Source organism: Sinohyriopsis cumingii, unplaced genomic scaffold (genome assembly GCF_028554795.1).
Source record: "Sinohyriopsis cumingii isolate HCF-2022 unplaced genomic scaffold, ASM2855479v2 utg000127l, whole genome shotgun sequence".
NCBI classification, from domain to species: Eukaryota; Metazoa; Mollusca; class Bivalvia; order Unionida; family Unionidae; genus Sinohyriopsis; species Sinohyriopsis cumingii.
In genome coordinates, this window is record NW_028315871.1 from 2,275,359 (window position 1) to 2,291,962 (window position 16,604).

General features: G+C 36.0%; 1 protein-coding gene across 1 annotated transcript in view; it reads right to left on the bottom strand.

The window, feature by feature from the left end:
* Window positions 1-15,228, bottom strand: part of LOC149774841 (hemicentin-1-like) — a 75,055-nt gene extending 59,827 nt beyond the window's left edge. Inside the window, exons 1-2 of the mRNA XM_089944657.1 lie at window positions 15,041-15,228; window positions 7,100-7,450 (exon numbers count right to left, since the gene is read on the bottom strand). Coding sequence (XP_089800783.1) covers window positions 7,100-7,450; window positions 15,041-15,086 — 397 coding nt within the window. The 5' untranslated portion in view covers window positions 15,087-15,228. The remainder of the gene's footprint in view (window positions 1-7,099; window positions 7,451-15,040) is intronic.
* Window positions 15,229-16,604: the final 1,376 nt, after the last annotated feature.

Below are 16,604 nucleotides of genomic sequence, written 5' to 3' on the forward strand. Positions count from 1 at the left end.
TCAAACTTGGTTACCATTATTGCTGCAGTGTTTTATTTCTTTCCCTGTCAGGCTGCCAAGACACAAGGACATTTTGCAGCTCCTTGACAAAGGGCATACATGTCCCATGGGGAAACATCTCACCTTCATGGAGTGCTCATGTCCAGAAATGCCTCAGTGATAGGGGCTTTCCGGAAACGCCTATCAACATCTTCATCACTAGGCACTCAGAAACACAGAAGCAATATGAGGCAGCTTGAAAGAAGTGGTATTTTTGGAAGTCTATCACGGAATGCAGTCCCGTTTGCCTAAATGAAGCAGATATAGTGTCATATTTGACCTTTCTTGTGAATTTAAAAGAGTACAATAGTGTTGTGAATCCACATAAAGTAGTATTCTTTTAGACTTTGAAATATTGTATATATCATGGGGTACTTCATCCACCATAATCACTAGATTTATGAGAGGTATTCTTAACGATGTCCCACTAAGCCTAGCTATAACTTCACTTCGGACGTTTCCCATGTGTTATAGCTATTAGCCTTTATACACACTGATAAAACGGAAATTGACTTTGGAAGAAGTTATATTAGTGGCCTCCTAGAACAGACTAAAATTTGAACATTTTCAGATCTGCCATGATAGAAATGTCTTCATATGTACAGATATGTTAAAGGATTCCAAATCAGGAGTTTGTTTGTTATGCACATCAGGTGGTTTGATAAACTTGAATTTTGTGCAGTTGGAACACTATTGCATTATTTGTAAAGAACAGGACAATAAGGAAGAGTGACCAAGTCATTATTTTCTTTTGCACTTTCAAAGACATTACTACCAGCACAATAGCCAGGTGGCTGAAAGTACTGCTGTGTTGGTCTGGAATAAACACTGACATGTTCAGGTCTCGTTCATTTCGTTCTGTGCCAGTTTCTGATGCATACAGGAGAAGCTCTTCCTGTGCAGAAATTCTGAAGACAGCATACAAGCATTCTAAATATTTTAAACATTATTATTGACACACTCAGGCTGGATTGTTAGTCATATAAATTAAAAATAAGTATATAAAAAACACCTTTCCAGATACAGTGCGAACACACGAGAGCAGTGTGCCGATTTATTCAGAAACAATATCATGATGATCTTTTATGATGAGGATCGAATCAAGCAGCACTGCATGAGATGTATGAATGAAAAAAAACTTAAAAAGATCTTAAAATTATCTTAGTCTTAAGATAGAGCAATGGCTGACCATGCAGTGGATACAATCAACTCAGCTGCAATCACAGTCAACAAAGCTGACCTAGTGGACCATACCAAATATACTACTTATGTCATTGTGGAAAATCGAAAGGATCTCATGGATGCCATCATGAATGCCTTCCATCTCAACACTGACATCTAACTTCTAGCGATCATCAAAGTAGTCGGGCGCTGCATCTCTGGCATCTCTTGAGAGGAACTCCCCAGGTTAGAAAAAATACTTTTTTTGCTATCCGTCAGGTCTTATCTCTAAGTGGTCCAGCAGATTATCGGATTTATTCCCAGTGAGATGAACGAAAGAATATATATATATATATATATATATATATATATATATATATATATATATATATATATATATATATATATATATATATATATATATATATATATATATATATATATATTCACCTATCAGCTCAAAGATAGATAAAAAGCTTGACTATACAAATGAAGCATAACATTCTGAACAAGGTAGTGAAAGATCCAAGGAAAGATTTTCATCCTACGACAGGATATTGCTTGTCGTCTCATGAGTATTAATCAGTCCATGCTTTGGGTAATTGTGTCCTATCCAAGATCGAATGCTTCTCTGCATGAATTGTTTGAACATGTCAGAAGAAACCTAAAGCCGATGCCGAGAAGTGCTGCACGTTGTAAGCTCGTGAGTACAAAGCGCTGCCGGGATGAGATATCATCACGTCGCAGCATTACATGAAGCAACTGTGAGACAAGTACAAAGCTCACGCTGGAAAAACTGCTAAACTCTCAAAGCCCTAATGGCTTCAGCACGAGATCATGAGCCGATCGCGACAAGACGACATCAAGAAAAAACAACCAAAACAATCAACCAACAAGCCATTCAATGACAACGCAATAAAAGTATGTGGGCATCAGCAAAGTTGTCAACTGCACATCTACCACCCCAACAAACCAAAAACAGCTTACAGAGGCACAGACAAGGGATCTGTTTATGATCACCAGAATGTGCTTAGGCAGGGAGTTGATAAAGAACTCCTGCAACATATTCTATAACCTACCATGGATGCAGAACCAAACACACACAGCCATCAAACTCGAAGTAGCTCTCAAGGTTCATTTTGTGTGAGCTATGAATCAAAGAGCACAGATGCTTGGATGAAATCCAAATCGTAGATTTTTTATTGCAGTGACGATTTCAGCTACATATTGACGTCACATGATCATTTATCCAACGTCACATCGAAAATTATCAAGAGTCAGAATCGGTATGGATCTTCGCCGGAGTCAATAATGCCACATTTTAAGCTTCCAAATTCACACAGTTGCGAGGAATTAAGCACGTAGCATTTCCCAAACAAATCATCACAACAAAAGCATGCATCAACATCAAAAGCAACAACAGCAACTGTCTGCTGTGGGCAGTCCTCTCTGCAAAACATCTCGCTGAAGACCATGTAGATGTTTCCAACTACAAGCTGTATTTTGATACCATTAAAACCACCAGTATCATGTTTCTGGCAGCGGTCAAAGATGTTCTTAAACTGGAAGCACTCAACGAAGGACTTTCCATCAACGTGTTCAGACTCGATGAAAAAAAGTAGGCGATAAACAGTTCATGGTCGATCCATGATGGTTTCCAAAACAGCCTCACAACGCAACATCAATATACTTTATTAATAGCACCATTTTGTGTACATCAAGGACATCAGTAGGCTATGTCGATCGCAGTACATGCAGCGTAAGAATATAGATATTTCTCCTATCGTTGCTTACAATGCTTACCTCGGGTGCAAACACTGCATGATCACGTGTCGTCGGGTTACTGTCAGGAACTACAAACTGTTCAGATACCATGTGAGGGAACAAAACAGTTCAAACACCACTACAGACAATATGCACTGACATTTCATATCAACTTTGACTCAGGGCCAATCATTCAAAAAGTACAAGGACCCTAACATGATCCAGACCATTCTTTTACCCAAGTGGAAGAAAACTTGTCCCATGCGTGATCAGCTATAAGACATGCTGTTCTAAGAAATTTGTCTTCACCATATCAACAGCATCAAATGCATGGTTTGCATCCTGTGGTTACTTGAACAGCTCATTGCAGAATAGAAACGCATCAGCGACATCTGAAAAAATCAAACGACGCTGATCCCACTCACTCAACAACTGTTAAAGCACAAATCAACAAAGTAGTGCCACATATGCGAAGAGTACTTTAAACCACATGAAACAAAAGTCAGAGATCATTGCCATGTGACCGGACCTTATCGAGGAGCTGCTCGTGCTGACTGTATTCTATGCTTCAAAGATCCAGAATTACTACCGGTGATCGCTCATAATAAACAAGGGTACAATGGACATTTTATCATCGCAACACTGAATCATCTGCACCTCAAACAACTTTTCGCTGAGACAGGACACAAATTAAATGCACCCCCAACAACTTTGAACAGTAAATGTCATTCTCGATTGGACTCAATAGTGCTTAGTTCATACTGGCCACTCGCTAGAAGAATTCGCTGGAAATTACCCTACGTTCACACACCTGGAAAAAGAATTTGGAGCCAACGCAGATCTACTCATACAAAAAGGAATGTATCCCTACAAATACATTAATGCATGGTTACGATTAGACGAAACTTAGTTGCCACCCCAAGACGCCTGTATTCCCACTTACAGGTCTCAGGAATCACAAACGATGAATACCAGTAAGCAAACAAGATATGGAATGAGTTTGATTGTAAAACCCTTGGCGATTATCATGATGTCTATCTTAACATGGATGTACTCAACGTGCTTGACAATTTCAGACACATGAACATGGACCATTACCAACTCAATCCACTTTGGTATTTCTCCTCGCCAGCACTCTCCTGGTATGCCCTCCATAACATTCTGGAGTGAACTTAGAAATCTTTACCAATCCAGACATGTTCATGTTCACCAGGCAGATGGTATGGGCTTAATTTCCGTCATCAGCAAAAGACATGCCATTGCCAACAACAAATACATGAAAAACCATAGCCCGACAAAGCCGCCCATGTACATCCTTTACCGCCACATGAACAACCTCTACGCTTCACAACCGCTTCCTTGGGAGATTTTCATTGGGTTACCACACCACAGTTCATTGAGGGAAGACAAGCCAGATACGTCAACGATTGGGGATATATTGTCAAAGCAGATCTTGGATATCCATGGCATCTCCATCACGCACACGATTATCCATTCTCCACCAAACAAATTCTTGTCACCAATTCGATGTTGTTTCAACAACAACTATAGCAGAAGAGTTAGTTCGGATTCGGAGACACAAAGATGAAAAAACTCGTACCCAATCTCGCCAACAAAACCAAGTATAAATTACACCATCGACTGCTCGAACAAGCTCTCCAGCATGGACTCATTCTTTAAAATGTTTTTCATGACCTCAAGTTTAATCAGTCACCTCGGATGAAACCAATACATAGATTTAACATGACACAACGAGCCAGTGCCACCACGGCATTTGACAAAGACTTCTTCAAACTCATAAACAATATCGTGTTTGGAAAAACCATTGAAAACATTCAACACAACAGGAAAATTGAATCTGTCAATAACCTACAATGGCTAGATAAATTGGTCACCAATGACGCCTCTGTGCACATGAAAATCTTTGTCAAAGAACTTGTTCGTGATCAAGTCCAGAAAAAACAATCTCAAGCTGGACAAACCCATCCACATTGATGCTGCAGTTCTCGACCTATCCAAAATGTTCATGCTCGAGTTTCACTATGATTTGATGAAAAGCAAATACGGAGACAAAGCCATTCTGCTCATGACCGACACCGACTCTCTCGTGTATGAAATTAACACCAGTGATATCTACACTTACATGTATCAACACCGAGAACTGTTTGATCTCAGTGATTATCCCCCACACAGCCCATTCCACTGTGATGACAATAAAACAGTGCTAGGAAAGTTCAAAGAAGAAGCAGCATACCCATCATGGAATTCATCGGACTTCAAGGCAAAATGTACTGCATCAACCTGCACAATGGTACCATCATGAATAAAAGCCTAATGAGTAAAAAATAAAACGTCATGGCACACATCTCCACCAACAAACAGTACACACAAGCACTACATGGACACATTAATTATTACTCCATGAGAACTTTCTGATCACAACAGCATAAAATATCAACAGTGCTCATTAACTAAAAAAGACTGTACCCCTTTGACAATAAACATTATTCCACCGATGGCATTCACACAATTGCACACAAACACTACAAAGCCAAAACTCAATAAATTTATCATAGCTATGTTTTATGCACACACCAAAAACCTCACATCAAAAGGCAACCCCCGGTGGTCCAGAACCCCCAGCAGCTCCAACAACAGTGAGCTTAACAAAATTGGTCCAAAACCCCAATTTCTCTAAAGTAGTCCAAGACCCCCCACAACACAGTAGTATAGATCAATGGGGGCTCCCTCAAGCATGCAGTGATAAAGTGGTCCAGACCCCCCTTTTTCTATACTACTATCGGGAGATTACAGTACAAATAAAGCAATCAGTTTGAAATACTAAAACCCTCACAAATTAAAAGTAAAATACCAAGACATATACCAAATGCACAGAAGAAGTCTACACAAACATAAAGAGAGCTTATTAAAACAGTGATACAAATTGATCTGGGTATAGTTCTTAAGTTTGCAATGGATATATGTCATGCAACATGATACTAATTTGCCTGTTGACCCATCTTTTTTAAGTAAACAGTAATGACTCTTACATGGTGAATGAAAAATATACGAAGAGGGTCTTCCATGCAGGTGTCGATACATGCAACTCTTAAGCAGGGATGATCCCGTGTTCAGGAAGTTTCTGGTTCACCCTAATAGGAGGATAGAATTTATGTTGTTCAGTTGCGTATTTTCCTTCTGGAAAGGTACTATATGTGCAATAGCAATAGATATGGTATTACTGATATTACATTTTTTTAAAAACATAATTTCATTATTTTTTTCAATCGTCATTAAAAACAATTTATATTACAAAAGAATTCATTAAATACAGTAGCTTTAATGCATAATACATGCAAGTTGAACTCAGGTAAGTCAATGGACACCTGTATTACTCTACATGCTGAACATCTCTCACCATAAATGAATTTATCTGGAGATCCTGCCTTAATGGAGTACCTACAAAATTATTTTGAATGGTTGGAGGGTGTACGTATACAGATGATGACAATCTAGACTTAAATCACAGGTTCTCTTATATAGTACAAGAGAGACATAAAAATGCAGTTTGTCTACCAGAATATTCCCTTTATCGGGAAGATGGCAGACTTAGCTAGTTATATATTGTGAGACTGCCCAAGGAAAATTCCAGACTTCTACAGTATGTGAACGAGCATGTGTACCTCCCTGGAAATGGAGTTTTACTACTACTGGCATGTTGTCTGAGGCAAAAATAACACTGATATGCCAATATCAGGCTAACCACATTTCCAAGTTGTTTCAAATTTTGCATACTGGCTTCACCTTCACAGTGGTAGGCGAGGATTAAAACTTCTTTTAAAGTAATGATGTAACTAATGTGCTTGCTTATTTTTATGTACATGTATGCTTTATCATGTCAGTGGAATATCGGATAGAATTTACAAATACGTCAGTTGATACACAGCTCAAATGGCGAAAATGTTATATTGTCTATACACGAACACAACAGGTTGTAAATATAACAATCACAGAAAGAGGCATTTTGATCATATTTATTCGAGGCATTCTCCTATATCTACCAATACTCTATATCCTGGTCATTTCTCAACATAAATGCCTTAGTTCACACAGATATGCATTCACATGCACTTACCATTGACAAAAACTCGGATGACATTGTTGTTTCCTTCATTAGTTGATCCTTGATTTGCACACCTCCAGAAAGTGTTGTGTTCAACTTCATTTTCAGCAGGTACAGTAAGAGTCATATTCTTTCCCTCATTGCTACAAATGTATGTGTAGTTTTTAAAACTTGCTGGTAGTGTAGTACATGAAAAATTGAAGTAAGCAATAGTTGCAACTCTAGTTCCAGGTTGTGATGAGCTAAAACTTCTGAAAAAAGCACCAGTTTGGTATGACCCATTATTGACAGTGAAACAAACCAAGTTAAAGGATTGACCATACACAACATCACCATCTAGCTCCAGGGTAGTCAGTGCAACAACTGAAACCAAAATAAAGAAATCACAATTAATTGCAATTTCAATAAAATACAACATAAGTAATATTTTTATTTTGTTATTTATTTGCATTTTGTTTTGCCTGATCCCAAGGCAATTTAGGACACTTGTTTAAAACTACATGTAAATGCTCTCCGAAATTTATCAGTATTGGCACTTTCAATGAATGATCATGCACGGATGTTTTGAATGAGTTTTTTTTTATTTAATTTAATCCAAATATACGTACATTTTGTCACCTATATAAAAGAACACACAGGAATTGCAAAATTCACATTATATTTTGCACTAAATAACAAAGGTGATTAATGGTTTTAAACATGGAAATAAAGGTCTCTCAATTTGAAAATCATTTGACACATTCTGAGGATTTTGTTATGACTTCAACATGTTTTCTGTGTAACAATATGTATTATGCTTTAGCAATATGCCTTCTTTAATTGGAACCCTGTTAAATATTTTATCATAACTTTATATTTCTAACTCTTCTATATTACTACATCCATTAGAATTTGACAACAATCATCAAAAGGTCCTAAGATGAACTTTGTTTTGAGAACAGTGTAAATTTCATCACTTCCTTTCAAACATTTTTGCAACATGGGAAACCTACAAACTTCTCATGCATCCCTGTAAGTCAATCAGGCAACTTTTGGCAGTTAAAGATACTTGTCTAAAAGTTAAATTTCGGTGAACCTTTTGTTGCCTAAGAGATATCATGAGATGACACATAGGCTGCATGGCTGGTCAGTAAGCAAGTCTCAAGTTAAGGTCAGTTTACATTTTTAGCTACTAATGAAGTTTCGCAGCTACCCATAAGATTCCTGTAAAACAGATTTCACAGTACTTGGTACTGTTTCCTTCATACATTTACATCAATTCTTTCTTAGAGCAATTGTAATATCACAATGGTGGATGACATGCGTGCTACCTGCAAAACTAAAAGCAGGTTCCATTGGCGTATGGATATTTGAAAGAAACTATGGCTGCACCATGCATGATTAAAAGTGACCAAAATGTTCTCATTCTTGTAGAAAACCCAACTATATTTAATCTAGTATCAGTAAAGGTCATAATGATGAGTTCAAGCAAGTTGTTGGAGCTCATAGGGTTGCAGAACAGTTTTCATTTAACAGGGCTTGCCTCAAGAAACATCAGTAGAGAAGAACAAATGGCTACATTCTTGCAGGAAACCCACTGCATCAATATCTAATATCAAAGTGGTTAATAACATTGATGTTGAGTCATTTTAATAAACCGTGCTAGTATTGCCCTCTTTGCCCTGAGCAAAATCATGGGTCATGTGACACAAACATGGCCCCTTACAGACCAGATAAATAATCAGTACACTACAAATTAACAATTATGGTAGCAACATGCTAATCTCCTGCTAAAACTCTCTAGTAATGTCACATCACATCAAAACCAAATGTTGGCTGTATCATCCTCTAGAAAGTCCATGCACAAGCAGGCATTTCAAATGTTTTGCTTTTGTTTTCTACCAAGCAGACCATAAATAATATTTCTCTTATCTATTCTTATCTTACCATCGCAAGTTAATGATAGTGATGATGAATCACCCATCACCACAAAAAAAATGGTACAATCACTTGAGCAACAATGGGGATGAATTCAATGGCTTTTTTGTGGAAAGTATTACAAATGAACTTGCAAAAAGCTTTTCACTGCATTTTGTGGCAGAATTATCACAGTTCTACGTGTATCAGCTCTAGGATCATATAGGGCCAGCAGTGTCTGACAAAATGGCTACTGTTGTGAATTGTCTGATGCATATCAAAGCAGTTATCAGAGCAGAAATGTAAGAATTTAACAGTGCCAATGGTAAATCTGGAAACAGGATTAAAAATGACATCAGACCATAATCAGTTTTCTGACTTTGAAGTGCAAAAAAGTTCAGATGCATATAATCTATGCCATCATTCCACTCATGTCCACCCTAATGAAACATTTTCTCACAAATAAATTGAGTAACATGCCTCATAAAAGGTGTCCTAGTGACATATTTTGCCTTCTCACCAACAGTTTACATACAAACTATTTGTCAAGTTCATGCTCCAACAATAAAATCTACCATTACAAATAAGGTCCCATCATAGAAAAAGATGCAGCGGAGGCTGCCACAAATGATGCTATTTCTGTAAGCATGGATACCTCTGTCCTTATACCCTCCAGCTTACAATGGATTTTCTTTCCATGGATATTAATACTCTGCAAATTCCATTGCTGGCAAAACTGATGTTTTCAGAATGGAAAATAAGAACTTCTGACACATGGCTTCTAAACATTTGATTGAATTAATAAAACATACATATATTAACATAAAAAAATGTTGTTATTATTATTATTGTTGATATTGATGGGGCATTGCCCAGTGTCGCACCACAATAGCTAACCCAGGCTAATATGAAAATATTAAGCAACTGAAACATGGCAATATGATATGGGCAAGTTTCCAAGTGATGAGTTTTGTTCACTTTACTTCACTTTTACGTATCAAATGGAGTTATGTACACAATACCAATGATTTGTTTGTGTCCTCAATGTTTAACAATATGCCCAAAAGTGATAATACTGATAATATAGCAGATGCATAACTGTATTAAAAAAAAATCATAGCGATGACTTTTTAATACAAGTGTTGATACCTAGATTAGAACAATCAACATGACTATTAATTCTTTACTCTCTTATTGATAACAAGTCCTGGCTCTACCCTTTCCTAATTTGGCCATTAGCCCAAGTCAAAGCATTTTCCACAGTGTCTTGCCCTGGTCTTAATCTGTGTTGGTTTTTGTTGTCATTATTGTTGCTGTAGGCTTAACACTATTTTTCAGCACACAATAGGCCATACATGGCAGTCAGCATCATTGGTGTAGGAAATTCTTAAAACCTGTGAAAACCCTGGGAAGAACCCTCAGCCCACGGGAAGGTACTTGTATACTTTATCATATACCCGCATTAGCTGTGCCCAAGACTCAAACCCCATGGATAGAGGAGAGCTGACAGTAATCAGTAAATGCAAACACTTTAGACCACTCAGCTTACCAGAACCAAATGACGTAATGCTTAGGCAAGTGATAAGTGTGGATAAATATATGTATATCATCAGGAATAATGGTACCAATTGAACAAACCCAGTGGGCAGAGCTTAAGGTGTATTCAGAAATAAAAAACAAAACTAGCTGTGATTGGTGCATTATGTAAGAGCTGTACTTTATGTTAAGCTTAAAAAAAGTTGTGCCTCTTGGCAACATGTGAGATTATGTTATTTCATATCAAGATCATATTTTGTATTTTTTAAGATTTAAATGTGGTACACGTGGCTGAAAATTTGTATACTGTGACTAGATAACTCTTACCCCTGTATAGTTCCAATAGAATTATCTCTCTTAAATGCAATGGAGTACCTGGTTTTGTCCTTGTCAAATTGACAATCTAGCATTGTTCTCTATGACAGTGTGTGACATGCATTTGAGATAGGATAGAAAGTATATTTATTTCACTAAACATTAGCACTGAGGTGTACAGAAAAACAATTGGTACCATGATACCGTCATTTGAAATCTGTCCGTCATAACTTGTAATCAACATGCTTTTGATTGCTCTCTTACAAAAAAAGTTTATTTTGTATGACATGCATATATTCCATTTTATCAGTTTATGAATGAAATAATACTGTAATCTGTCATTATAGGAACAAGTAATATTTTATATATATATATATATATATATATACACACACACACACATACATACACTATAAAAAAATTATCTCATTATTTAAAGCAAGTGTGGGTCATGTTTTAATTTGGGTACATTCTGTCTTGGGTACATTTTGACTTGAGTATGTTTTGACTTGGGTATGTTTCAGTCTGGGTACATTTTGCCTTATATCAGTTTATGTAAATTTTGACTGTTATCAACTTGATATAACCAGGCTAATGTAAACAGACTTATAAAGTCTCGCCAGGCAGACAAATGCATTATCCAAATACTGATATACATAAATTATGCAATTTACCATAACCAAACAGTATTAATGTAAACATAGTCATGTCATAGAACATGTATAAAGTCTTTAATTTTGTCCCCAGGCCACGGTATAACTGGAGTCAGATACTTTGCTTGCAGGACAGAGTAAGCTTTACCGCTTCCTACAAACTTTGCCTGCATCACTAGAATCAATCCAGTACTTGTTGCATTTAGATAACAGTATATATTTCGAACTCTTGAGAAGTTAACTGGATTAAAGTACCTTGCCAAGGTTAAACCATGGTAGACAACCCAGGCTGATCCTTAGTCATTTACCAGATAGAAAACTGGATAGACCACATACCCATATACCAAACCTACCATAACCAGACAGTGTTGATGTAAAACATCAGATGTACAAAATCTCTAATTTTCCCCATCCCCAGTTTAATTGGAATCAGATAGATATTATAAAGTAAAAAACTTATCACGACTCTCAATTACATATGATTTTACTAGTCTGTCTCCTGTGTTTGTTAATTCCTGTGTGTCTGCAGTTGAGATGTACATGCATGAGATATATGTAGCAATGGGTATTATGTAATCAGAGGCATCAATTTATGGTGTAAAGTTGACATTCTGCATGTATGTTTAAAGTATTTTGTTTTTTTTTTAACAAGAAGAGTTTATAGTAGCCAAGACGTCATGTGTCAAATCTGAAATTGATGAATGTAGATGACCAAACTGGTTTTTCAGCTGTCATTGACAGTTAAGCACTTGTTTCTGCATAAAGTATTGGTACATAAAAGTTCTGTCATAATACACATGCTATGAATTTTAATTTCATAACTGATATTGCATCATGAAGATCATTGTCAGGAAATATTCGTAAACAATGATACTCTGGGGGACATCATACAAAATAATTTTTTTTAAAAATCATAACTTTCTTTGTCAGAAACAACTGCATTTGTATGTGATAGTAATATGCATGCTTGCAGTTCAACTTCACTATTATGTCTTTTGATATAAGCCAGGGAACATCCAGCTTTGTTATCTTTTGTGCTATAGGAGCACATAACTTCAGGTATAATCAAAATATCATTTAGATGAAGTAATTAGCCTTATTGACATTTAAATCAGATTTTTAACTTGCATATACATTATGACTGATGTTGATAATGATTTCTCATGGAATCCAACTGGAGGCACAAGGTGCCCACACGTTGCATTTTGGGTATTTGTGTACATGATCATGATGTCAGTAAAAACAACCCATTCAGTTTATTTGTTATTCTGCACATACCAATCCAGAAATACAAAATTCAAAAAAATACAAAACAGAAAATAACACTATGTATAAAAAGAAAATGTTCATCCAAAAATACAGTTTGCAAAATATCTACACAAAGGTTATTATTTCCTAAATGTGATAAAAAATGCAAATTGCACATGCCATTTTAGTGTTTATTTTCAGATATATTACTATGGGATGTATAGCTCATTTCCAAACATTAGACTAGAAAATATAACCGATGTACTCAAAGTAATACCTTTAAATGGTTTTGTATATTAAAAATTAAGCCATTTGGAAACCAGTGAGCAACATAATATATGATCAATGTTGCATCCCATGTGACAGAAAAGGTGATATATTCACAAATTATATACCACATCCAGTGACAAGAGCACATGCAGAAAATATATGGCAAAGATCCAAGTTGCAATAAGGAAAGTGAATCTGTTGCCAGGTAACACATAAAACACAACTGTCATTGAGTGTGTTCTTATGAACAAATGGGCAATGAATTTCAAGAGTTTGGAAAACATGGTTTTACCTAGCAACATGGTCCTGTTACATTCAAGATGAAACTGCAGCTCAAAATAACAAGGTAATTAATGTGGTGACCAAACACAAACTCGGCACATATGATCAATTTCATACATATCAGGAAGTTGTTAACTGCGTATGCGATGCAAATTGAACTGTTAAAGTGGATATTGGTGATGAAAAATCATGATCGATATAGGGTCTGCTATAACTTTAACTTCATTTTCACACATAGATGAAAAAATGTGACAATTCAGGTCTTGAATTAACCATGCATTTCTTCAAAGCCAAAAGGGATAGAGGTTGAGAAACTTACAAGTCCTGCTGAATAATATGCAGTCTAGTTCTTTGTTAGATGACTGGCAATAACTCAGACTAGGCACTGGACCACCAAAAATATGAAAACTACTAGTCCAATTGGAAATTTACTATGCCTGGGCTAGCAGATCATCTCTACATGTCAAACCCTCAACCTGAACAATACATACAGCTGCTACTGGACATCTGCAGAAGTTTCATGAAGTTTGTTTTCCATAACTATTTGCTTTTTTAAACTTTTGTTTGCCTTAAATTACTACAAAAATTATCCAAATGTATTGTAATTACTGATACATCAACTAATGACACTGAAATGAACAGAGATGTACAAAAGCTGTCATGGGTACACACTAACTCCGAAGGGATTGGACTCCTAATTTCACATTGAAATAATGACTGTGTAAGATTGATATGCAAACACACCTGCTTCCATTCATTAAATTTGGAGAATTGTTCCTCTTTTTTTTTTTAAGCCTTGTGCATTTAAGGTTCTGATGTACAGTTAGTATTTACTTCTTACAGTGGGACAGGTATATCGTGAACTTGCATGCATTTGTAACAATGAAGAGAATGTTGATATACCTTTGTGCTGTTTTCAAGTACTCTGACTAAAATTTCTTATTGTGGAGTCAGGAAAACAACATTCTCTCTAAAACTAATCAGCTAATCAAATTGTTTGCTTTCATTGGCTCAAGAAATGACCCTGAACTAGTCCAAAGTATACAAACTCAAGCAGGTATCAAAATATGGAAAATGAATTTGCCATAGCAGACAACACTAACTTCTGAAAGTGCCATAAATAAATTATAAACATAAAAAACAAAAACAAAGTTATCAGATAAATGCACTTTGTTTCTTTTTTTTAATGATTTACCTGAAGTCAAGAAGTCAAAATGACCAATCAATCTTTTCAGAGATGCACATCTAAGTAAGGGCAAGTGATATACTCGATAATGCAAATTACACCCATCATTCGTACATGAAAATAAAGGGAATTAAAAGTTAAAACTGATTTATTTCATGACAGATCTGGTCAAGTAAAAAAGGCAGTGTTTATCATAGTCAGTGGATACTGAGAATCATTTACCAGTAATCTACCTCTAATGCCAAGGAAGTGAAACTGACCATGCAAAGCCATCAGTCTTTTGAGACATACACATGATCTCTGAAGTAAAGCCAAGATGTATACTCTATAATCCAAATTAAATGCATTAATCATATACCAAAACGAAGATAAAATGTTATTTTAACAATATCTAAGATAAACAACGTCTTTTTAAAATAACCATAATAACTAGCGAGGAAAACACTGGAAATTACTTTTTATTAAAAATCAAACACAGGCATAGTATGAAACTTGATAGTTTAACCTACAAGATCATTGGTGCAATTCCTTTTCTCTATTATAAGTTTTAGTTAGTTTTACACTTACCACATGCGAGCGTTGCACAGATGATTGTGGCTTTCAAATAAAACATGGTCTTTTGTGTTATTTATTTTTTTGCTTTTTTTTAAATTAGCGTACACTAGATAAAGTCAAAACGGTTCCCATTCTCAAGTGCCTGTTTTCCCCGACCCAACCTACCAACTTACGGATTGATGGTTTTTAAGGCTATCTCACGGACTTGTAACCCGGAAGAACCAAAAATTATCAATCGGAACATCTCGTACTCTCTATGATTCGAAGCCAGGGTGAAAAACAGTTCTTATGCACAATTTTAATGCAGGATTCACCTGCCTAGTATTAAAGAAAAATAAATAATAAGATACGCAAATGAGATTAAAAATGTCAATTTTCTGAGATACCTCTATTAAACCAAAGCTTAAGGATATTATTATCCGAACATGAAAAGTCATTGGTCAAAATAAGTTTATGCATCCCATCCAAAATCATTTTTGCTTGAAGATCATTTTTGACGCCTTGTGCAGCAAACCACAAGCCTTTTTCCTTGGTGATAATTCTGAAAAAAACATTTCGTACAAAACAGATTGATGCAATTCAAAATAGATGCATCCTAGCCGTTTTTGAGAGCTTCTTCTAGCTACGGGTGACTAGCTCTTCCTCCTCGCAGACTATTGGTATTTTACAGTCTACATGCTGTAAAGTACACTGCTGTCGGACATTTCTGCGCACCTAAGGTTTTCGTTTCCAATATTGAAACAAAACGCATACCGAATTCGAGCGATTGACAAAAATAAAACACAGCAATGCTTACTATTTGAAACGATGCAATTGTCACCAGAATTTTCTGTTCAAAATAGTATAATTTTGGACACAGTGGATACCACCACCCCACCCCCGTTTTCCTGACTCGCGATATGTCGGCCTATTCTGCGCATAGCTTTGAAAAGATCCATTTTTATCCATGTTTATGTTTATCCATTGGGCTACATAAATGAAATATATTACTTTGGACTGTTCCTGTCAGCAGTTCAGGCGAGTAATTAGGTCAAGTTTATAGCTAGTTTTACAAAATTCAACCTAAAAATGCCAATAAATGGCAAGAGATATTAAGTAAACTAAACCGATCTTATAAAAAAGTTAGTAACGTTCAACATTTTATGAAAAAGAAGCTATTATGTGGAAGAGAAACAACAATGAATAGGATGTAATGTGTTTACAACGTCTTGTTGATGGGGAAAAATTGTTACAGAATTTAGACACAGACTATACGCCGGGGAACATGTTGAGAAGATATGTTCTAGCGGCAAATAGACACGTTGGGTAGCAGACGATTTTGTACGTGTGGGACAACTTCTTGCAAAATTGGAAACTTGGATTAAAGTACACTTTTGTTTTAAGGTACACATTTCCATCTTTATATAATATATTTATTTGTACGATTCTAAAAAGATGCATAGTAAATCGAATTTTCTGGGTTACTGGTTTGAGAAGGTCATGGAGTGGGTCTTCACTTTGCCATTTATAAATCACATTTTCATGTGCATTTCGAGTCTAAATGTGGGATATTTTTGTACACTTTATGAATATAAAT